The 25,607-nt window shown below is 43.1% G+C and overlaps 1 protein-coding gene across 1 annotated transcript; it reads left to right on the top strand.

Moving 5' to 3' along the window:
- The first annotated feature begins 8,954 nt into the window (after positions 1 to 8,954).
- itgb8 (integrin, beta 8) lies at positions 8,955 to 23,661 on the top strand. Its single transcript, XM_070922224.1, has 16 exons — positions 8,955 to 9,048; positions 10,077 to 10,162; positions 12,308 to 12,479; positions 12,618 to 12,724; positions 13,145 to 13,284; positions 13,708 to 13,873; positions 14,836 to 14,994; positions 15,692 to 15,787; positions 15,883 to 15,975; positions 17,094 to 17,234; positions 18,963 to 19,380; positions 19,478 to 19,700; positions 19,836 to 19,939; positions 20,884 to 21,000; positions 22,484 to 22,647; positions 23,533 to 23,661. The coding sequence occupies exons 1-16, from the start codon at positions 8,955 to 8,957 to the stop codon at positions 23,659 to 23,661; spliced, it is 2,409 nt and encodes an 802-aa protein (XP_070778325.1).
- The last annotated feature ends 1,946 nt before the right edge of the window (positions 23,662 to 25,607 follow it).

The raw sequence follows: 25,607 nt of genomic DNA on the forward strand, positions 1-25,607 counted from the left end.
CAGGACTTTTACTTGGAATAGAGTGTTTTTACGTTGCTGTACTGGTACTTTTGTACAGTATGAGGCAGATGGGAGGCTGATTTTGAGTGTGTGCGTCCACTCTGAAGGTGAAAAGTTTGCGTGATGTTTTCATTCTCCACCTCTCTCCTGGCTGAGCCCTGACCACAGGAGCAGCCCACTGAATGACACAGAAACTAGTTCACCCAGGAAGGAAACTCCCCGCTTTCCCAAAGGACGTCAGTCCAAAGTCCACTACAGCAGCTGTGTGTTTCTGTGTTTCTGAGAGAGACGGAGGACAGAGGGGGGCTGTGTCAATAGACACACATTAGCTGACTCCCTCAAGTGTACCGCAAAGCATCAAAGGCTGAGTTTCATACTGATACTCAAAGCAGTTTGTTTTGATAAAAACAATCCCCCCTCTCTTCCTTTCTCACAGCACATTTGAGCTTCTTCAGTATTTGCAGGTCCGGTATGAAGGAGATCAGAGAACTGCTGAAATGCAAACTATAGATGAGTAGTTCTGCTGAAGGATGACATATCCATGAATGACGCATAGGGAGGAGGAGGGACACACACACACACACACACACACACACACACACAACCTCACACCATCAACCCTACTTGGACAAATAAATTTACGGATCGACACACACACCCACACACAGTTGTAGAGGTGATGTAATAGCTTCCTGGAGCTGCTGTTTCCCAGAGTGAATAACTAAGTCAACTGTATGACAGTACATACAGTGGATACAGAGCAACAAAAGAAACATAGATATGTTTACACCACTCCCAGTACTCCCATTGTACTCCCAATACTCTGTCATCAGATCCACCTCTCTGACCTGCCTGTTTGAATACCAATATTCTGTCCTATATTCTCTGAATCTAACTTTTTAAAAATGTATGGTTCAAAATTTGCAATAATTCACCTTGTTTGCAGGCAGCTATGAGGTCACAAGGCATCGTGTCAACAGTTTGACATCCCTGTTATAATGGTGGTTTATGGGCGAAACTGTTTTTGGACTGCACAATATTTTTGTTGTAATACCGCAGTTGGCCACTGGGACAAATTGATCGCTCTTTAAACGCATCAAAGACAGAAACTTTGAAACCTTTCACTTCATTTGCACTGGAACAACAGTGCTCTCTACCTGGCTCGTCCTGCACTGCAATTTCCTGCCAAATCAAGGTTTCAAAGTTGAAAGCTGTGAAGACGCCTGTAGAACCGTCCGATTGCTTTGTTTGTGTACTTTTATGATAGGGTCTCAAAATGAATGGAATAGTTTATATATATATTATTACATTATTATTGTATTATTGTTATACATATTGTACCTTTAAAGTCATGGCATTTAAAAAGATCGAAATTGATTATCATAATAAAACTAGTAAAAAACTACAAACTGCAATCCAAAAGAACTTCAGGTGAGTATTGTAATTTGATTTAATTTAATTACTGTCAATCATTTTTGCTGTTAATTAATTTTTTTATGTATTCCTTTGGCTTTCTGCACAATGCGAGGATAAGGGGATTAGTAAAGTTAAAAGAGTAAATCAAATGAAGCTTAACATGAACACTAAATACCTAACTAAACCAAAATAAGTCACGTACAGATTTCTGCATTCAAAAAGCATGGAGTGAGTCAAGGTTGTGTTCCCGTTGTTTGAGGCACTCCTACTATAGGAACTATGTAATATGACCTGACATTTCATAACCTGCCAATTAGGCAGATGACCAATGCTTTTGAACTAAGTAATTTGTTTCTACTTTGCTAAAAATGTGAAACTCTGTATGGAATCTCTATCTTTCTCGATACTCAGGTTATTGTTTACCGTACTGACTCCTCCTTGTTATCAGGCAGCCACCATGTGAAGTGGCTGGTATCACTTTCTGGGAAGGAAGGAGGAAAAGAGCTGGGAGGTGAGGCAGAAAACTGATGCTGATGATAATTTGATGGATTTTCCCTGATAGGGACACTGCTTTCAAACTAGTAATACTAGTTCTATTATTTTAGCTTCAACAACACTCAAAAGCCTTTGTCCACTTCCTATTCATCTTTAACAAGGTCACAAAAATGTTTGTCCTCCTCTTCTGCCATCACTGCTCTCCGAGTGTTTGTCTTTGTCTCTGCTTTTGTTTCTTTTGTAGGTCAGACTGCTGCCTGTAAGCCAGCTACCTAGCCATTTAACACAGAAGGCTCTTTTGCCCTGTACTTTGTCTGACAGGAAATGAGGGGACATCCAAGAGTAGAAGCTTTAGTTTGTGTCCAAATGACCACAACACATACTGAAACCACATATTTCTGCTGGTTTCATCTGTATTTGTGTTGCCCTCAGGGGATACAACCTGTTACTCACCGACCCTGAGCTGGAAATGGATGTCATCTGCAGCAGAACTTTTGCTGCATTGATAGTGGGTGTGTTACCTGGAAATCAGAGCTGATTTCCACATGAGTGCTGGGTCTCTTCACATCCCACAGTTGCACAGTTGTGTCAGGGAAATATAACCTGGGTGGAGATTCAGAGGAGCTGGTGGTGAGCGTGGGTGTGTATGTGTGGACCGGACTGCAAACTGAACCACAGGATGGTATATCATTGTTACTCCTCCCTGCTGCAACCCTGCAGTCCAAAACGTGTTATTCCCCTGAATATAGACGCTGTGGCTGAAAGTCCTTGAGACCATGACCTCCCTCCCTCCCTGTCTGCCTCCCTCCCTCCCTCTTTTTCGCTCTCTCTCTCTCTTTCTCATGTCGAGGCTGGCACTGAGCCGGGGAGAGACTCTGTTGGCCTTGATAGAATTACAGTTACAAAGTGCACAGCAGCTGGCACCCAGGGTGTGGGTGAGAAAATCAGGGACTCTCCAAGACTCCCTGGTGAGCGGAAAAGGGCGCAATGAGGAGAATAGATAACCAGCCTCATCAGGCACACTCTGATTCACTTTCACATTTCAAGAACAATTGAGTGTGTGTTTCTGAAATGTGCCACAAAGACTCTAGTAACAGGTGGTCACCCTACACAGTTTCAATGGGATGAAATCAGAATGAAAGTGTTTAGGGAGATTTTACTGTTTTATTTAACTCTGTTTCATCAGTTGGTATTGCCAACATGTATTTATCAGATGTCTTCATGTCTTGTTTGCACTACGAGCTGACCAAAGTAGTTTCGTAACAATTTTTGTGGAAAGGCAATAAAGTCAAGACAAGTTTTGGCACAATAAAGCTGGTCATAACTGAACAATGTTAAAGTGGCACTCCACTGATTTTACACAGTCCAATCCTCATCCTCATCATGAGGGTACTGCTCAGCCCGTGAAAACACTTGTATAATGTCTTGGCTCTAGAAAAGCTTTGTCAAGTCTGAGAAAATAACCAGAGTGATGCCGTCAGGGTTATATCAGCTTAGGCTTGGAGAATACAAATATATAATGTAAAGCCCTCACTACAAACTAAAGGAAGTGGGCATTCATCAGCCATGGAGCATCTACTAAATGGCACTATTGAGTTGCTTGATGGGAAATGTAGGATCCAGTGTTGAATCCAGCTCAGTTGCCATCACATGACATAAATATGGTACTTCAGTCTTATCAGGCGATTATTACAGGGGAGATCGTAATGCATGTCTTTGGCCATCCACTGACTTCTGGTCCATGACCTTTCACCCCTCCCCAGTCGATGCTGTCTGTTCCCGGCGTTCATTCAGTCTCTTGTCCAGGGTCTATGCTGTTTCACCAAGGCCACCACTGTCATATGCGACCGGTGCTTTAGGGTGCACCAGCAGAGATCTCCCGGTGTTGAATGGTTTGTGCTAAAGACTGTGGCTAGATGTTCTGACAGCTTAGGTAATAACATGACGTGATGACTTCATGAGAGATTTCCAAGGTGCCAAGGATCAGTGACTTCCTGGAGTCTCTGCTTGCGGCCTGGCTACTGGTCTGGACCAGAAGAAAAAGTCTGGCACATAACCAAACCAAACCGTAAGCAGTGGTTTAAAGCTGCTTTACAGTTTGTTTTTTGTGCGGATTAAAGAAGCGACATACAAAGTGTCAATTTGTGAACTTTAGAGGTGATGTAGGAGGATTTGGTTACCTTTGGACAGAGCCAGACTAGCTGTTTCTAGTCTTTGTGCTAAACTAAGTTCATATTTAGACACAAGAGTGGTATCAATCTACTCATCAAGTTTTCTTTGTAATTTTATCAGATTCTAAAACTTAATTACGTAATTTGGGAGATTTAGTTTGTGCAATCACTCACTGATATTGAATTTCCTCAGTACAACAAGGCAGTAAAAACAAAAAAACATGGGTCACTGTGGTCTTAGAGTGTCTGTTATGTGCTGACAGTCATGCTGGTGGTTGAGTGAAGCGTTGGTGTCTGCATGCGTCTGTGCGTGTATGCATTTGACCACAAGGCCACTGATGGTCAACGTAAATGTCAGCATTGACATGGTAAGAACCACGGGGTTTCCTTGGTTATGTCCAAGAGGCAGTGAGCGGATGTTTTCTGAAATTCAAGTGCATGCCATTATTCCAACCATGAAACCGCAAAGGAAATATTTGATCCTGTTTGTTCCCACTCTGAGATATACACCTCAATTCATACACCTAAAAGTTATCTTCCAATAAACAAAATGATGTTCTTCAAGGGCAGAACTTAGAGTTTCCGAAGTTCCTCATAATGGAATTCTAATGAAATTTCTATGTAAAACATCAACTCTGACATGTTTGTAGTCTTGTGGAAGATGGAAGAAGAAGTTGGCCAAGTAGCACAAACGTTTCTGCTACAGTAAGCAACAGGGTTTATGGGTATTGTGGTCTCAATACAGAAAAACACTTGTGAAAACACTAGCACTGGTGTGAGAAGGTGGGGGATTTCTTTATTGCGACTGTATCAAACTATCTCTGACATTCTGTGCTGATATTTAGAGATGCTATTTAAAAAGAGGTTGCACTGCACTGTAGGAGGATATTTGTTGTTGTTCCACTGCTCTCGCTTGCACTACTGCTGCTGAAATGACTGAGTGTTTTTCAGTAAGCATAAAGAAATCTAATAGATTCAACATTGAGAGAGGACTGTCACATTTTTAGGTGATTAAAAACGTGTGCATGAATGTGTTCTAGGTCAACAAACGGTATTAATTAACACTTTCATCCTTTATGTAATTACAAAATACATCCTTTTCTCTTCAAGATTTCATTGCTAAAGAAGCTCCTTGCAGTATTTTGTACATTTTGCTCTCCCCTTTTAAGTTTTTCTGTGGACTCACCGTTCTGCACTGAAGGTCAACAAATGCATTATTCATGAGGAACAGAAGCACATTTATTTCCCAATAGACAAACAGAACAGCCACGCTGCTCTCACTTTATAAATTTCATATATCTTATATTGAATTGGAGAGAATCTCCACTGTTGGTATCGCTGCTGATTTCTCCACCAAAACAAAAAATCCACAGCTGTATATAAGGAGTTCATAATTGCACTGTTTAGAGAGGGTTGAATGGATAAAGGATCTCAACAAACGTGAAGTAATCCTACTGACAAGTTTAGTCTCTCTAGTCCAAAGCCTGATATAGCTTATTCTTCAGTGCCATAGATATTCATTGTTGTCCAGAAACAGAAAATCAATAAGCCACATCTTTGCACGCGATGACATGTTCCCTCATTACGATGAACATGAGCCCTGATGTTTCCCATATACAGCATTCTGGTACCATAAATACACGCTTGAAGGTGAAAATCCTCAATAAATGCATTATTTACTCCTGTTTGAGTGACATTTGCTAAAGTGCCCAGCTATTTTAGCAAATTATTTAGCTTTTAAAAAAGATGAAAGTATATTTTTGTGACCCATTTTTAAAGATTTACATCTTCAGTAACAAATGGCCTCGAGGCTGAGTGCCACAGAAGTTGGAATGCATCGAGAGGCCGACTAAAGTAGGTTGGTTTTGGTCTTTGAAATGCTTTGGACATCTTTGGATGACATACAATTGCTATTTATCCCCTGGTGACATCAACAATGACCTTAAAATGGTCTTCAAAATGTCAAAAACACAGAAATTAGACCACACGTGTAAACATACAGCATGATACACATTCTATTAATACATTATTTGGAGAATAAGGATCAAAAACAGATTAGCAGATTACTTCACTGGGCCTTCCTGTAGTCAAGAAATTGGGATCTAGTTCACACAACAACGTGCAGATTGTTCCCATTGTCACATTCAAAATAGTGAAGTGATTACAACAGAAACACGAGGACTCAGACCATACAATGTGACTGTCTGTACAAACAATCATGCCTTACTATCACCTCAAAGAATTTCAGTTCTACGTAGAGTTTCCATGGAGGGCACTCTTTGAGTAAATCAGTAGAAACACATAAATACGTATATGCATGAAAAACAGGAACACACAAGTTCCTCTGTGCTATTTTTAGACTTTCATGTTGTTGTAAAGTGAAATGCGTCTTTCAGTAGGAAGAGTCTGAATAATAGCAGTAGCCAAATTTAAAACTCTATTACCTCATTCCTGATTTGGGATGTGCAGTTTTGACAGAAGCGGGCATTTATGTCTAAACTCCACTTGATTTAAAAACAAACACGACTATACAGTGCGTGTGTGTATGGACCTATTCTCGTGTAGGTGGAGATAATACTTTGATAAGGGGAAATTCAGTTCACTAAATGCCAGATCTTGACATATACATGAGAGGGGATTTCAGATTGATGTGATTATAACTGAATCATGATGAAATGCACTTTTTTAGGAGAGAAAAGGCAAAATAATTCTACAATTGTGCAATTGTTTGGCTCTCAGCTACAGTAAATGACACAAACGCTGACATTCACACAAACAAATAAAGATTTTAGCCATCCAAAATCTCTTCTTTCCAAGTCATTTGCTGGTTAGGGTCTGTGCATAGGAATTCCCAAAAGAATGTGTGGCAGAAAGTGTGGGAGAGAGAAAATGAGCGAGATGATTCGACTTTTAAAGGAAAGAAAGTTAGGCAGGTGTCAGAAGGGGTTCAAAAGTGGACAAAGATGGTGTGTGTGTGTGTGTGTGTGTGTGTGTGTGTGTGTGTGTGTGTGTGTGTGTGGTTGGAGAGTGATGAGACCAGACCAGCGTGATGGAAAGCCCAGCCGACTGCTAACACAAACACACCAGGGGAAGAGAAGAGGGGGGTGGGCAGGGAGGTTAGAATGGTGGGGGTAGGAATGATAGAGAAGGAGAGTGTTTTGTGTCAGCTTTTTCTACGATGACAGCTGTCATTAAGATGCTGATGTTGACCAGTATTGACAGGGCTGAGGGAGTGTTTACACTGGAGTCCATTATCAAGTTTATCAGTGGAGAACAGATCCATATTTTGTCCTCCAGACCCCCCAACCTTCCCTGCTTGCTCAAGCCCAGAGATGAGAGACTTGGCCTGGGTAGAGAAGGGTCTATGAGTGGAGGAGCTTGGAATCTGGATTTTTTTTAGATGTTTCACACACTTAGAAAAGAGTGTGGTGTGTGTTTGCATTATTACCATAATTGAGAGTGACTGCTGAGAAGGCAGGGACGGGGAGGTGTTGGCACTCCCCCTCTAAAATCCCTGTTTGACAAAATATGTGAATGAATGAGAGTAGAGGCGTAGCTGGCTGGGCTCCAGGCTCCTGAGCGACAGATGGGGTCAGACAGAGTAGATAAGGGACTGGCGTGAGTGTGTGTGCTGGGTGAGCTTACTGCTGTGCATTGGTTTGGGACTGTTGGCATGCTCACAATCACTGTTTAGGCTCCGCGCCAAGCAAAACATGTCCACTTTATCTGGTAGACCTCTACCGGAGACAAGCGTAGGATCAAGCCAAAGATGGTCGACTATTGTGTCTTTTGTCCTTGCGTGGCTCTGTTTTCCTCCAGCTTAAAATGTTGAGTTGTTTAGTAAGTCTTTGGCTCCTGCCCAGCGGAGCAGCCGGCGAGGCGAGGTTACTCCATGTCATTGGAATCTGCGCACAATGGACCCAAACCCCCCTCCTCCTCCTTAGCACCAGCTTGTGAACCCCTCTGCAAGAGCTCTGGTTTTATTGACCCCCCCCCCCTCCCACACACACACACACACACACACACACACACACACACACACTCCTTTACCCCAACATCCATCGACACACAGTTTGGGTCCCCACACACACACACAAGAGCCCTCAGTGCTGTTAAATGGCTCCCTGAAGAAGCAATATAAACATGTTCAATTCAAGGCCATGGTTCACTTGGAATGCACCCCACCACAACTCGGAGTAGTAAGCACTTTATGTCTCTCTCTCTCTCTCTCTCTCTCTCCTTATTTGTCTCTCTCCCCTCCCTCTTCAACTCTCTCTCTCGCTCTCTCTCTGATACAGCGTCGTTGCCATGGCACCGCCTGCTTGAGTCAGTACAGCGGTTAAAACACGGTCCCTCTCCCGGCTTTAGTGTGGGATGTTCAGTCAGCATGTTGGTGCGCACCGGCTGAACGCAGCACTGGTTGGTACTCGTGTGTTTGTGCGTGACTGTGTGTATAACTCAGCTCCGCTCTGTCCCGGGATGAGACTTCACTGTCAGCTATGAGACGAGGTCCATCGTGGCAGCACGCGGGGGACACGTCGCACACCTGAGGCTGGATGGAAATAGATGGAGGAACTTGCGCCGCAGCCGCTGTCGACCGATTGCTTCACCCCCTCTCGTGGTCCACGGGGGAGCGCGCGTGTAAGCTGATTTAACCCGGGAGATGTGAATACCTCTCCGGGATTAGAAGGTTATTGGGTGAACGACAATGCCCCGCGGCTCGGTCCGGCTATTGTTCGTGCGGCGGAGGACGCGCGCTGCCCGGTCTCCCCGGGTTCATCTCCAGTAGCAGCCTCTGCTCCTGTGTCCCCCCCCCCCTCCTTCCCCATCGCTGCTTCGCTCAGGTCGCCCTCCCGGTGTGGATAGGATAATATGACTTCCTGGCTCCGCACATACGGCAGCGTCCCTCTGTGTCTCGTGCTCTGCTGCTTGATGGTCGCTGTCTGCGCAGGAGCGTCCGGTGCCGGTGAGTGAAGGCTCATTAGGGCCAATTACATCATATCCCAGCAATTAGCCTAGATCTTGTAACATCAGCTGCGGTCCAGTCGACCCACTGGAGAGATCAATGTTTCACTCCTCAGTGTTTCATGTAAAGGACCCCCCCCCCCCCATGAGATCTGTTTGCAAAGATGTTTTCTTTATGAGCATTTTAGGATTATATTCCCACACAGCTGTCATCGTGACATGTGAACTACTAGTCATTTTTGAAGGGGAACTACTGAAACCCACAATCAGGGGACCCACTGGAATAGCCTGTACCACATCAACCTCCTGTTTCAGCATGTATTGATCCGCTATAATTAGAAGTTAAATGCTTCACCTATTCAGGAGATTGCCAGAGGCTGGGAGTGCTAATTGGGTCATAGTGGCTTGTTAGTGGGCTGTTAGTGATGCTGGGACCTGCAGCCTTTTCTCTGTCCCACATTCCAACCCTGTAGCTCATTGAAATGGCTCTGAGGAATTGGATCCCAGCAGATAAATCACTTCAATGAATCATTAATCCCACTACAGTATAAGCCCAGGTCCATTTTGAGCCTTTTGTCACCCCCAGTAAAATCTTCAGTCTACGTCCCTGCTGCATTTTTCTGCTAACGCTGCATAAAAGTATCTTGCAGGAGTGATTTGTCACAGTGTCACTCCATTAATGCATTTGTGCACATTTAGTACTGATTGACTCATGATTAGACTTCCTCTGTGTGTGTGTGTGTGTGTGTGTGTGTGTGTGTGTGGGAAATGATCCATTGCACCACTCCAACAACTCAAGCACCTGCTCCCACACTCCCAGCCGTTTTCCCACTACACGGCTGGCTGATGTGTTCTGAATAGCCTCATACGAGATGCTAAGTGGTGCTTCCATCATCAAAAGTGTGCATGAGATCTCTACATGTCCACAGGGGCTCGGCTGCATGGCTAATGAGTGTTGACACTCACATTCTTTCATATGCTAATCACAGATTATTCTCCCCCCCCCCTCCCATCTCTCTCTCTCTGCAGGTGACAGTGCATGTTGGTCTCCTAGTATCACTTCCTGTACAGAGTGTCTCAGACGTGGACCGCAGTGTGCCTGGTGCTTCAAGGAGGTAGGAATGTGTATGAAAGTGTGTGTTTGTGTGTGACAGAGAGAGAGAGAAAAGAGAGAACGTGGCAGACATTCAGCAGCATTCCTCAGATGACACACACCAAAGCTTTGATGCCACCCACAGATGTGACTATAATGTGTATCTTCGAGCTCACTGGCCTGCTCTATGACCTGCGTGAGTGCGTGTGTGAATGTTTCCATGCATGCTTTCTCATGCAGCAGCAGAGACAGAGCCACTTTCTATTCATGTGTTTAGTCTAGTTGATCACACATATCACTGCATTTCTCTTAAAGTGTGCATCCGCCTGTGTGTTTGTCTGTATCTGTCTTTGCTTTCTGGGTGTCAGTCGGTCTCGTAAAGAGCCCAGCCCGGATCAGCCTTGAGAAGCTGTAAAGCCTCCCAGCGCCACACCAGTCACAACACACACACACACACACACAAACTGCACTGGCTAGACAAGACCGTCAACATGTGTGTGTTTACAGACTTCAGGTGCTTTCCCACCCTGTGAACCCTAACCTTATCTGACATCATTGGGGCCGGGCTCACTGGTGTGTGAAAGCATTCAAACACCACCTCTCTAACCTCCCACACACACACAAACACACACACACACACACACACACACACATAGAGTCACAGAACCATGCTTGGTACTGAAGTACTGAAAATGAAGCAGGTACAGTGCTTGTAAATATGCAGTGTTCACATTGACATTCAGTGTGAGGCGAAGGGGCAAACTCTGTAAGGAAAGTCCGGGGAAGTCACTGTGAAACTTTCTGGTATTCAGAGTTGTTGCAGGATAAATTATAGCCACAGGGACAGCCATAAATAAACCAAATTCAGGCTAGCTCTCAGGCTCAGGCCATGGCCACATATTCAGCTACAGTTCCTTCAGTTTTTATTGCAGACAGTTGCTTTGCTCTTGTGCTATTTCTGTTTTAAAAGTAGTAATAATCCCAGTGAATTGCACTATTTCATTCCCTATCTCTGTGATCTGGTTGCTCATGTCACACTCTGTAAATGGACTCATACCAATCAGGCCCGTGACATACTGTAAACACACACATTTCGTGGTTTCCAGTGCTAGTCACTGTGTTTCTCACAGACTGAAGTACCAAAGGTCACTAATCTACTACAAAGCTGCAAGGCATGACGCTGCATTGTTGGGGCAACTGGCTATTAGGTAACGGAGAGGTTAGTTACAGCAAGATTCATTCAAGGAAGTGATGATTAAATCATATCCTAGACAGGAAAAAGCCAATTGGACCATCTAATGTCTTTTCTGTCCATCAGAACTACTTTCATTTAGCTGTCCTTTCCTTTGATGAGTAAACACAAACAGGACGCTTCTTCCCTGACATATTAAACTGATGAGTAACTTCAGAATCACGTTCTGAAATGGTAATGGTTCTGATGTCAACTACATCGCAAATAGATACAAACGTCATAGAAATGAAATGACAGAAACTGAATATCAAAAACCAAAGTGAGTAATTGTGAAACTGGCTTCAATTTGCCTTGTTTTATCGTGTGAAATGGACCAGTGTGTTTTTAACTTTGTTACATGGCACTTTATAGGGAACAAAGATTAGAAAATAAAGTGTGACTCTGTACTCTGGAGTGTTTGTGTGTGTGCTCTTACATTTGTGAATGGATGTAGTGGGCAACATTAGAGCAGGAGTGGAGAGTGAATGGAGACGGGGAAGTAGGAAATGTATTCTTCTGACCTTGAAGTCTTCTGCTTCACACAGTTACTCAAGGAGATCTGATTATTATACAAATGGAAAGATTACAGCTGCATAAACCCAACAGAACAGATGTGACTGAGTACACGTTCATGACATGCATTCATGCATTTGGCAGCATTAGTGCGTCTTGCCTTGTGGGGTCGCAGAGGATAATGTGACGTTCAACTTGACCCACTTGTTTGTGTCACTTGTTCTCATACCTGAAATGCAATTATTGTGATAAAATCTTAAGCAGTTTTTCTTCTGTGTCTCGTTTAGTTTTCTACATTTTGTAAGGTTTTGTTATTGTAAAGTTGAAAATTGCAAATGAAATATAATTAAAGAAGATTAGAGGGAAGAAAGGGCAGTTTTTAAAAGTCACCATTTCCCCCTCCTGACCTTGTGTGACCTCCAGGACTTCCTGGATGGGGCGGGCCCGAGCCAGCGCTGCGACCTGCCAGTGAAGCTGCTCAGGAGAGGCTGTGGACCGGAGTTCATGGAGCAGTCGGAGATCAAGGTGGAGGTCAACGCCACCGTCAGCAGCACCCAAGTGTCCCCACAAGACATAAGCATCACCCTCAGACCAGGTGGAAGAAGGACACCTCATGATTTGTGCCTCGAATGCTACTTGCAACTTGAATACAGTTCAAGTATGAAATGGTGGATCTCCGATTTGCACTAAAGCAGCTGAAGTATTTATTTGTTTATTATGTGTGTGTCTGTAGGTTCAGAGGCCAGCATCGTAGTGGCTGTGAAGCAGCTGGAACGTTATCCTGTGGATCTGTACTACCTGGTTGATGTATCGGCATCTATGCAGGAAAACCTCGATCATGTAGGTGTTCATACACTCAGCTGAGTTAGTGCTGAAGTATTTCACTACTTTATCTTTAGGAAAAAGTGTGTTTCCAAGGTTTAAATTAAATTCTGAATCATCACAACTTTTTTACACAAACTCTCATGCTGTTTTTATCATGGCTGGAAAAAAAACAAGACTTCTAAACATAGATAACAGTTTGGTGTTATATCATTGGCTCTTATGAGCTACTGTCTTTATTATTTATTTATTCATTTGGCATGGAATAAACTGTAGACATTTTAGAGCTCAAACAAATCTATTTAAATAAGGAATCTCTTTCTTACCTTCTACCTCTCCTTCGTCCTTCTCTTCTTCTGCTTCTCCCTCTTCTCTTTCGTCTTCTCTCCCCGTGTACCGTCCTTCACCTGCCCTTGGATCTCCCATTGTGTGGTCCAGCTGAAGACGGTGGGTGTGGCTCTGTCCCTTCGTATGACGGAGCACTCCACAGACCTTTGGCTGGGTTTTGGCTCGTTTGTGGACAAGCCTGTCTCCCCTTACATCAACGTCCATCCCTCCAAGATCAACAACCCCTGCAGGTGAGAACCAGAATTTGCTGGTTGGATTATTGATTGCTGAGAACAGCAGGGTTCGCCCGCTCGAGATAGCACATTTTGTGAATTGTATTGCTACTGAAATCATTAACATCTTCCAAGTTTGCCATGTTACATTCCTCAGCTAACTTTTCCTTCTTTTAATGAGACGAGAAGAGTGCTGTGGTGATTTGAATGGTATTTAAAAATGAATCCAAGCAAGCTGCTCCCATTAGTTGCCCCCAACATTGTGTGACTCAGGGAGAGATTCGTCAGCCGTTGAGGGGGCAACATTGTTGATGATGAGACAGAAACAACAGACATGCTTTTGACATTCATTTGTTCTGGTGGTTGTTTCGGAGATCTATATTCCTGAATGTTGCAATTAAAATAACTCTCTGGACTGTTTCTGTCTCTGTCTCTCACCAGTGATTATGAGATCCGCTGTCGTCCAGCCCACGGCTTCCACCATGTCCTGAGCATGACAGGAAACATGAGCGAGTTCACGCGTGTGATCAAACGCCAGCGCATCTCCGGAAACATGGACACACCTGAGGGAGGACTGGATGCGATGCTGCAGGCTGCTGTCTGTCAGGTGTGTGTATATACAGATGCTGGAAAGTCAGGCTCACAAGAGCTGCGTGTGCGTGCGACAAAGAGATTACCAAATCATGTTGAGATAAATATAAGATTTTTTTGAGTTTCTTGAATATGTTCAGAAAAATAAAGGATAAAGCCAAATTTGGTAGTAAACCTATATGCCAGTGAAAGAGGCATTTATTCTGGAGAATGGTGGCACTCTGACTCAGCACTGGATATTATCACTGGAATCCCACTAAGTAATGACACCATTGCTGGAGTATGGCACACACACACACACACACACACACACACAAACACAGTTGCTTATACTATGGCTGCAGGAGGGCTGTGAGTCACGCCGTGCAGGGGGGCCCTGACTAACCAGTCTGCAGGGAGACACCATGGTGGTCATGACTCTAGAAATAGATTCTCCATTATGTCAGGCCTACTAATAAACTCTCTGGGTTTCCTTAAATACACACATGCACACACACACACACATTCACATAGACCCATTTTTCTCTCACACTGTCTATGACGACTCCCAGGCATAAAGAGTGAGACACTGCTGCTTTTCCTTTAATTGGGCATTGCAGAAAGAGCTGATCACTATGGGAACTAATGTAGTTCAGATGAGTCAAATATTTGAATTTGCAGATTCTTGCCACATGTGTAAACCTTTAAAATATAAAGCATGCACATATTTCCCACATCAGTCTGTGTAAATGTAGCTGACTAGTGATATAAATAAAATAAAATGAGAGTCTATAAAACTACTCCCCAGAAACAGAATACACATTAGCATCAGTAAACATGTTGTCACTTATCTCTGGTGAGGTGTAGTTCTAGTCCATAGATTTGTGATGGTTACTTGGTTTCTTTAAGAGATAATAGTCTGATAAATAGATAGTCATGATGATGAAAATGCCAAATGTGATTTACACATGTCCTGATTCCTCTCTGTCTCTCCTTCAGAGAGCGGTGGGTTGGCGACCAGAGGCCAAGCGTCTGTTGCTCCTGATGACCGACCAGCCGTCTCACCTGGCCCTGGACAGCCGGCTGGCAGGGATTGTCACGCCGCACGATGGCCTGTGTCACCTGGAAAACAATGTCTACACAGGGAGCACTAGGATGGTGAGAGGAGGAAACTTTCTGGGAAGTCAGGCTTAAAAGAGCTTTTAACTGGGCATTAAGTGCATCTTAAACATGGTCTCACATTAATGTGGACTGTGTAAATTACCACATGCGCTGCAGGTGAAATGAGTCTTCAATCTGACGATGCTGTACTCCAATCGTAGATTGATACATTAAGATCATATGAAAATTCATACTTAAAGAAATAGTTTGACTGAATTTTGGGAAATATGCTTATTCGCTTTCTTGCTGAGAGTTAGATGAGAAGTTCAATGCGGCCGGCTAAGAAATAGTCCCTGTAAAACCACAGATTAAACAAACGAGATATAATGTGTGTATTTGTGAGTTTTAGAGGTGCTGGTAGGTGGATTTTGTTACCTTTGGACTGAGCCAGTTTAGTGTTTCCCCCTGTTTCCAGCCTTTGTGCTAAGCTAAGCTAACTGGCGGTTGGTGGTAGCTTCATATTAGTAGTATTGATTTTCTTATCAAACGTCGAGCTGTTCCTTTAAAGACCATGTAGTCTCTAAAGTTTGACTGAAGATACATTTCAAAGCCACATTGACATTTTAAGATTATAAATAAAATCATACAACAGATAACTGTGCATTAATAATAGTAGACTTAAACTTGATATGGTACATCAGGGGGACACAGAAAAGCCTTTTTGTATTTAGTTTGTTGGTTGTCTCCTTTTCAGGACCATCCCAGTGTGGGTCAGTTGTCTGATAAGCTGCTGGAAAACAATATCTACTCCATCTTCGCTGTGGAGAAGCAGCAGTACCAGTGGTACGAGGTAATCTCTCCCACAGTGCACACAGCAGCATATGCCCACATCAATTTAAAATCATTAAAGTATTTCTATACCCTCGTCTCCCTTTGCTTCTCCAGGAGTTGGTACGCCTGCTGCCTGGCTCCTTCCTTGGAAAGTTAGGCCTCTTCCAGGCTCCAAACCTTATAGACCTGGTGGTGGATGCATACAAGGTACAGAGCACTCACCTACTTCCTCTGCAACTTTAAAGAATTACTTCTTTTTCATTTTCAGATCCCATTGTCTTCCCTCGGTGTATTATTCATCCTTTTGGCAACAAAGACAAGGACAGGGAAAAGTGAAAGGTTAGAGAGAAGAGAGCAGCAGCAGTATCAGTTCAGAAGTGTTGAGGCATTAGTCCGCTGATCTGCTCAGGCAACATGAACTCTGTTTTCTGTAAGCCTTGTTTAATCATGCAAGCTGACTGATAGCACATTCCTGTTTGCAGAAAGAAGGCCTTAGACTCAGTGATACTACAGTATGTTTCTGAAAGTGTGTACTGCTTTTATTGATCTGTTCTGCAGAGTGTAGAAAAAGGACAGACACTTAAATTCTGTAGTTGGAAAAACAGATGATTGGAGATGTTTTTGGTCGCTGAAGGCCTAATGAAACAGAAAAACACCAATGAGAACAGGAGGTTAAGGAGGGGTAAGGCATTATCTGTGTGTGCATATGTGTGTGTGTGTGTGTATATGTGTGTGTGTGTGTGTGTGTGTGTGTGTGTGTGAGGCTAGGGGTTCATTCAGCTGGCAGCAGCCTAGGCTATAATCTCGCCTCAGGCACAGCGCTCCATTGTTTGCTTCGAGAATCTGCCGAATCCACAGATCTGGGTGCACAGCCATGCATACGTGCAGACACACACACACATGCATACACAAGCAGCAGAGCCCGAACAGAAGCTGGCATTATAATAGCTATCAGATCCCCACGGAAACCATGTGTCCTAATCATGGACGGATACAAAGATGCTATTTTTGGCCCCACCTCCATGTTCCCATAAACCCCCCCTGTATTTCCGAAAGAGAGAGAGGCCGACAATGAGGGCTTTCTGGGGACATGTGACAACTTTAATTAATCACACTTGTCCCGTTCTGTCTCTCTTTCTCGCACATTACTTTTCCCTCGAACAGATCATATTCATTAAAATTTTAAACTGTCTCTGTTCTTCCCTCCCTCTTTTATTTTAATCTACATTCCCTTGCAACCAGAATAAAACATTGGCTTTAAAGAATTTCTTGATACCAGGTAGTAAACTTGATTTTTCATCTCTTTCCGGCCTCGCTCCTTCCAGAGGTTGTTGTCGGAGGTGGCAGTGTCAGTGTCAGTGGAGGACAAGGCAGTCAGCAGGTACTGGGTGTCTGTATCACCTCTCTGTCCTCCTGGATCCACTGCTAAGGGCCAGAGCTGCTCGGGGGTGCAGCCCGACCAGACGGTAAACTCAACACACCAAAGTACATCAAAGCACGCACACACACGGTTAATACAGTCTGAGAATTTTGCTAAATGTGTCCGTATTTATACAGACATCTTTGAATGAAGCCTCCGGAGATGTCACAGGATATTTATTGGTTGTATTGGATTACTTTGACAGATACAAACACACTCACACACACACATCACTGAGAGCTTTACGAGACTGAGAAGATTTGGTAAATAATCCGAGCTGAGCGGATTACAGGCTGTGTTTAACAGGAAAACATTTCCATGTGATTCCATGACCTTTTGTCCTAAAAGCCTTACCTTGCCTAATATGAGAGCCTTTTACGCAAACAAGTAGGACATTTATATTTAGAAATATGTCGTTGGACATCCACTGCTTTCATACCTGTTCCATTAATCCACAGAAGGAAAAGCCTTAAATAGTCTGCACCACTGCACAGAGCTCTTTTCTGCTGCAGTAGTAATGATTATACAAAAGGCTACTGTCAAAATATGTACAACCATAACAACCAAAGAGACCCCCTTTTGTTACTAATTTTCCATACTATTTTCATGAAATGTTCTTTCTGTTCACTCCCTAAACTGCTGGTGAGACTCCTCTCCTCAGTAACCTTTTGGGACTCTTAACTTTGTTGCACACCAAGATGTTTAATCACCGCTCTATAGTTACTCTATTGTCCAAAAAGACTGAAGTTCAGCCCTTTAATCCTTGGGTGGATTAAAGTAAAATTATGGAAAGTACCCACACTTACCAGAATGCTGATTAAAATCAAGCGAAAGGCCTGCCTGTCGATTCAAAGCTCTGGCGTTCACAATTTTCCAACCACATCAACAGGCTAATTATTCGTGTTAAGTCTCACTTAGAATCCAGTTGCTGGTTACTTATCCAACTATTTAAGTCTTATCAGAGATTATCAGAGATTGCTGTAATTATGCAATGAGATTTACAGCAGACGTTTCACAGGGAAAAATACATTCTTATGCAGTTCTGCGTTTTTCTGGAACTGTATAACAACAGCAACAACAACCTAAAACAACAGCAGAGTCTTCAGAAAGAAATGGTTCAGATGGTCAGATAGATTATTAATCTGTTTTCTTGGTATGTTTTTTAACCGGTCCTGCTTTACATGAACACCTGGCACTAACACAACAGGGACGACTGCGGAAATTAGCTTTATTTCCTTGTTTTGTATTTAATCCACAAGAAATGTAATTTTACTGTATGTCAGGACTGGGTGACTGTAGTTTTATATTTACCTTTAATATTGTTGAATAAATCTACCTATTTGAGTTAAATGATAACAATGACAATGCTAACATGCTGAGGTTTGGCAGGTATAGTCTTTACCATGTTCACCATGTTAGTTAAGTGTGTTAGCATGCTAACATTTGCTAATTAGCACTAAACACAAAGTACAGCTGAGGCTGATGGGAATGGGAATAGTTTTGCAGGTAACTGGTCACAAACCAAAGTGTTAGACAAAGTAAAATGTTGACCTGATGATGGTGCTAGAGAAAAAAGTCAGGGAATCACCAAAATCATATGGATTCATTTTCTGGACACTATGAATGTCTGTACAACATGGCAATCCATCCAGAAGTTGTTGAGATATTTCAGTCTGGACCAAAGCGGTGGACTGATCAACGCTGCTAGCATGGCTAAAAATCACTTAAACATCACTGAGTTGCTGCTTATTAACTTATTTGTCTTCCCACGCAGGTCTACTTCAATATCACCATCGGCCTGCGCTCTTGTCCTGACGATGGTGAAGATGAAGATGTAACAGTGCTGGTTCGCCCTGTGGGTTACAACGAGTCCACCGTTGTTAGGATACACTCTAAATGTCACTGCAGTTGTGGACCAACAAAGAGCTGCAATGACGACCAATCACCGTGCAGAGTCACACAAGACAGCCCCAATCAGGAGCAGAGGCCGGGTCACGGACTAATGAAGGACTCAGACAGAGATTCAAACTGGAATTGCAGAGCGGATGGGTCCGATGTGGACTGCAGTGGTCGGGGAGCGTGTGAGTGTGGGAGGTGTGTGTGTGAGCAGAGCAGGCTTGGGACAGTATATGGGAAATACTGCGAGATAGACGACTTCTCCTGCCCGTACGAAGGGGGACTTCTGTGTGGAGGTAAGTAAATTATAATGTACATTTAGTTCATAGATATCACAAGAAATCAAAACGTAATAAACATTTTGCTCCCGTCTCTGTTTGTCCTTGTCCTCAGGGCGTGGTGTGTGTGTGTCAGGTGAGTGTGTGTGCGAGGACGACTGGACAGGTGATAGCTGTGGCTGTCCCCTCTCCACTGCAACCTGCCAATCAGCCAACGGCTTGCTCTGCAGCGGGCGGGGCAGATGCGTGTGCGGCAAGTGTGTGTGTGACAACCCCCGACAATCTGGAGACTTCTGTGAGAGATGTCCTGCTTGCCAAAGCACCTGCCAATCATACTGGTATTTGTCACCTTCTGTTCTCTACCACAAAGCATGATGGGATTTCTTACACAAGTATTTGTAGCTGAAGCTGACACTGTTGTACTCTCTCTCTCTCTCTCTCTCTCTCTCTCTCTCTCTCTCACACACACACAGGGAGTGTGTGGACTGCCACCTGTCTCATGGTCTCACACAGAAAGAGGCAGGACACTGCAACAACACCTGTGCCCCATTGGTGGGCTACATGGATGATGTATCAGGTACAGCCAGTTTAGCCAATAGAATCTTCTCTGGTGGGCATGGGCATTGGAAAGTTGATTTTACATAGGCACAATGATGAGTTTTAATTGTGTTTAATTCAATATCTGGACTCCATGTGAACTTCCCTCTTGTCAAAGATTCAGCTTCTCGTTTGACTAAGAACTTAAAGAGCTACTTATCACCAGGTAATAAAGCAGCATTTCACTGCCCTCTGATGTCACTGTGTACTTACACACCCTGGAGTACACTTGCACATCACTTCAGCAAGGTGAGAAGTTAAACCACTGGAGGTCAGCAAAAACAAGATTTTCAGCTGGATTTTAGTTGCTCTTTAAAGCTGTATTAGTGGATTATTTTGGACGCTTGCCAGCAGTACAGCGAGCTGTAAACACATCACATATTTCTTATCACCTTAGCTAAGCTATTAAGCCGAACAAGTTAGCAAAGAGTTGCCTATTTAAATATCCAGCAGACACAGAATAACACCAGCATTGATTTCTGACCTCCCTTTTAGCTCTATTCTGGTTTCCACCCACTCCTGAACATCTGGCTCTTTAGCAACTGAATGCTCCACCATGTTCACCATCTAATCAATAACTTTATCTGTCTGCTGTTTGGTGCAATGAGCTGAAAAAAGGAATAAGGGCTCTGTAGTTCTAGAATAATGTTGTGGATTTGTCACTACTAGTGACACTTTTTTTCACATTACACATGGTAATTTGATCCACTATTACAGTAAAATATTGATTAGCGCAGTTTTAAGGTGAGAACAGAAAAACTGCAGAACACAGCAGCTCACTTGTAATGCTACTCTCATTGATTCTGTTGTTTTTAGAAGTCCTGGAGGATTTTCACTGGGGCTTGGAGCTTAACATGTCTGGACTGAAAAACATCCCACTTCAACTCTCTCTCTCTCTCTCTCTCTCTCTCTCTCTGTTTTCAGGTCAAGCGGGGGAGATGTGGGTTCAGTGTATGTACATCAGTAATGACAGCTGTCGCTATCGGTTTCAAACAAGCTCACAGTCCGGTCAGACCCAGCTTCACATTAGCACAAGAGCAGGTAAAATGTCAACACACACACACACGCATGCCTTCATTCGAGGTCACTTCCGTTGCTACCATTGCTGCACTACTGCACCCTAGTGTATTTGAGTCAGCAAGCCTGCTGTCAGTGTTACAGCTGTATTCTACATTTCCCCTCAGTTCCCAGTTCACTTTCTTGATTTTCACAGCCATACACACGCATACACACACAGACACACACACACACACACACACACACACACTCACACACATACATAATTTAAAACCCACTAGTTCACACATGCCCTGGGTTACACACACACACACATAATTGCACATCCAAGTATTACAGTTCATCCCCGCCTTCCCGATTTTTGGAACAGCACTGCTCATTGTGCGTCGTCCCCCCATCTCCCCCTATCCCCTCACCCCCCCTCCACCCAACGGGACACTCTCTTCCTGCTCACGCCCACTCCTCCCGGGTGCAGCAGGAGCCAGGTCTCCATGGTAACCCTGTTACAAAATGTCAGAGCACTCTTTGGGCTCTTTGTATTGAGCGATGAGCCCGTCATCCACACATGCTCCCCAGCAGACACACAGCCAGCTGACTATTCAGTACAGCACCACTGGCACAGCTGCCACGGACCGAGCTGTGTAGGTGTGTGTGTGTGTGTGTTTGTTTGTTTGTTTGCTTGTGTGGAAAGTAATTAAGTCTCTACTTTATACTTCCAATCCACTACATTACAGAGAGGAAAGTTTTATTAACTTTCTTATTAGACAGCTGTTGTTACTGGTTACAGTATATAATGTAGTTAAAACGAGGCCCACCTTGACCAGCTACACCACAAAAATGCTACTTACGTATTGATGTATCAAAATTAACAACCTTGATATTGTATAATGTATAACAATATATCACTGACAGGGGCCATTTTTCTGGACAGTGTACTTCAACATTTAATACTTAAAGTACATTTTGATGTGTATTTTGTGTACTTTTATGGAAGATTTTGCACAAAGGAGTTTTACTTGTGATTGAGTATCTTTTCATTGTTGTAACCCCTGCTGCTCTGGTACATCTATCTTTGTGAGGACCAGTTTGAGTTTCAGACCTGAGGACATTTTTGGAAATTGAGTTTGGTCTGTCCTTACTTCTTTAAAAGATTGGTTTTAGGATAAGGACTGGGGTTAAGTATGTAGTTAGGGGGCTAGTGCGCAAGGGTCCTCACAATTATAGAAGTACAAACGTGTTTTGTGTAGACAGGATCATGAAGAATCTCTGCACCTGCAACTATATGTCTTTCTGATTGCATATTTTAGTGTGTATTTGAGTGTACTTGAGTGTATGTGTGTAATGATTCCTTATTACTGCATTACTAAACTTAACTTTTTGCCTGTCACAGTGAAAGCCACCCTGTCCCAGTTCTCCTCAGTGAAACCTTGTGTGTGTGTGTGTGTGTGTGTGTGTGTGTGTGTGTGTGTGTGTGTGTGTGTGTGTGTGTGTGTGTGTGTGTTCACAGAGTGTGCCAGCAGCGGCCGACTGGTAGGAACATTCCTGGGTGTGTGTGCTTTGACAGTGCTGTGCGGGCTGGTGGTGGTGGCTGTGTCCCGGCTGCTGCTACAGAAGAGAAGCAGGCCACCAGGGGGCGCTGCTGAGGACTTAGGCTATCACTGCACTGGAAAGGTTAGCTCTCAAAAGTCAAGCACGCTGGAGCACGCTCATCAGCACAGCTGGGTTTTAATTGAGGGGAGGCCGAGGTGTCCCTGGAGCCCCCAGAAGCATTAGGAACACCTTTGTTCTTTAGTATATTTTTGTTAATGTGTACCGTCCACTCAAACCAGGAGTGAGAAATGTGAGCCTGTTAGAGGTACAGCTGTATTTTACATTTCCTCTCAACTCCCAGCTCACCATTTACAGTGTCCAGATTTGTGACCTTACAATGATGTACTGCACCTTTGAGAAGAAGGAAACGATGGAAATTTCAACAGGGGGGACTTTCTGGAGATATGTGCGCCTAAACCGGTCTGGATTGCTTATATGTGTTTGGAAACCCCTCATTTATCGTTCATCGTTCACCACAGGTCATCTTAATGACACTGCAGATTATAAACTGTGTAAACATTGATGCATCTGTTTGGGTAACATTTGAATTCTTACATGGGGTACAATTCCCATTTGATGATGCAGATGTAACATTATACTCTCAGGGGAAATCTAGCACATATTTATATTATCTGGGAGTTTTGCAAGTGTTGTAAAGCTGTACATACTTCCTCAAAGATTACATAACGTAACAAATGGTTACTCTCCACTTCTCAGGTTGATCATTCATGAAATCCACCTAAAAGGAGCTTCTGATATTAAAGGGGCACTCCACTGATTTTATAAGTAAATGTCAGTTTTCATTGAATTCTGATCTCTCCCCACATCTATAGAAATGCAACACTAAATCTAATGTTTTGGTTCGAGTGTGTATATCCATGGATGCATGCATATGTGTGTGTGTGTGTGTGTGTGTGTGTGTGTGTGTGAGGCTATTTCTGACTGCATATTTCTGTCACCATTCAGGACCTGTCATACATCCCTACAACCAATGAGAAGACAGTTACCTACAGGAGGGACCGTCCACTGGACCGCCCCGTGGAGCTGCACATCCAGGTTCCCAAGATGCCCCTCGGTGACCCCTGGCAGTGCTAGGCAGAGGTCAAAGGTCAAGGTCAGAAGGAAGTCAGTCGAGACATATAGAAGGCTTCTTTTCTGCCTCTTTACCATCATAAAACTTCAACCAGCTGTATGTGGAGACTCTGGTAATGGTAAACTAAACTATGAAACCTCCATGGGATCACATCACATTTGTAAAATGAACTGACCAAACTCTCATAGGCTGTGTGACTAATGTGGCCAGTATCCTGGGGATCAAGATGAAACAGAAAGCACAAAGTCCCCCACCTCCTCCTCCTCGATAGCAGCAGGGAGGCTGCTTCTTCCACAGGGTAAAGGGTGATCATTCCTCGCTTTTTAGCCATGCAGCAATTACTGCTCTAACTTATGGGTGTATGTGTGTGTGTGTGTGTGTGTGTGTGTGTGCAGGTAGATGCATTGTGCTCTATCTAGGCTTTCTATTTATGATTTTATAGTAAAAACACTACATGTTTAAGGTATATATCACATGTGAGACGCTCCAACTGTACAAACTCCCTGTCTTAGTCTGCCCCCTTGTGGCCAGCTTGAGGTACGACATTTTTATTTTCTCCAATAATACTGTCTATACACATTACTGACCTCAGCTGTATTTGCATGGGATTTAATACATGAAGCACTCCAATGACCACGTATGCCTTTTTATTTTTATAATTTGATTAGATTTTCAGTCATGTGCGGCGAACCTTGTCTTCTAGTGTTTTTCAACGATTCTTTGTTGCATTTTGTTTTTGTTAACTGATCAACTGCATTGCAATTTAGTGTTATTTTATGGCATTTTTCTACCATGATAAGTGAGAGTATAGTTTCATATGATTGTCATGTTTCCTATGATTGTCATTGTTGTTGATAATCTGGTTAGACTTGCACTAGAACAATTGTTTTGCATTATACTACTGAAAACGGTGGGGTCCCTGGGGGCAGGAGAGCTGTTATAGTGGGTTTGAAATGATTAGGTTTGCTATATGTTGGGCATTAGAGGGCATCTACGCATTATGTGCATTTGAATCTAATGTAACAAATCTACAACACTGGAATAACAAAGGATTGAAAATTCATATTTAAAAAAGCAACATACTGATGATTAATGGCAACCTTAAAAAGGAACATCTGCACATGTGGCTTCTGTAACAGAGACAGAACCAGAAGTGTGTCTGCACGCATCTGCTGATCATCCCAGAGCCATTACTATGAGACTGACAAGTTTAGACTTCGAGACCAACTCCTGGGCAAAGGTACTAATCAGCTCTGAAGATACTGACATCAGAGGTGGATCCAGAGTGACAGTTACATGGCAACTTGTGAAACTTTCGCTTGCCGAACCCTGTTCCTCATTGCATTTAACACAACAATGTTTACAGCAATACCTGCTCTATTTTACTGTAAGTCAGGAACACTAATTATTATTTATTGTGATTTTATTATTTTCTTCTTTTTATTTATGTTTATGTTGCTATAAGACTACCTGAGTTACAGGTAGTGAGTACTGTCTGTCTTTAACCATGAGAATAATTCAGCAATAAGGTAATAATCATCTCATCTAACCGAGCACTGAGTTCGGAGTAACAACAGCACTTTTCCGTGTAGTTTTGCTGTCAATTAATGTGACTAGTTGTGTAGCATGAATATTTTCATCAAAATAAAATGTGCAAGGTTATTTTTTTTTAATCATTTCTTGAGTTCTTCATCGTTTATGTACCAACAGGTCTACAGTTGTGTTTGAATTTGAACAGGAAAATGTGTTAGGCCTACCTCGTGTTAGTGTGGTGACACATTACTAAGGCAGTCCCAAATGAAGCAAGACCAGTGTCTCATTTAGCAAGCTAGCCTGTATTTCTTAATGAATAGTCAATGTTTTCAGTTCAGTGCAATGTAAAATTTTGTGTAAATCTGGCAAAGATTTTTTGTATTTTGTGACGCAAAACGGGTGACTATAAACTGAA

Source organism: Enoplosus armatus, chromosome 16 (assembly GCF_043641665.1).
Source record: "Enoplosus armatus isolate fEnoArm2 chromosome 16, fEnoArm2.hap1, whole genome shotgun sequence".
NCBI lineage: Eukaryota > Metazoa > Chordata > Actinopteri > Centrarchiformes > Enoplosidae > Enoplosus > Enoplosus armatus.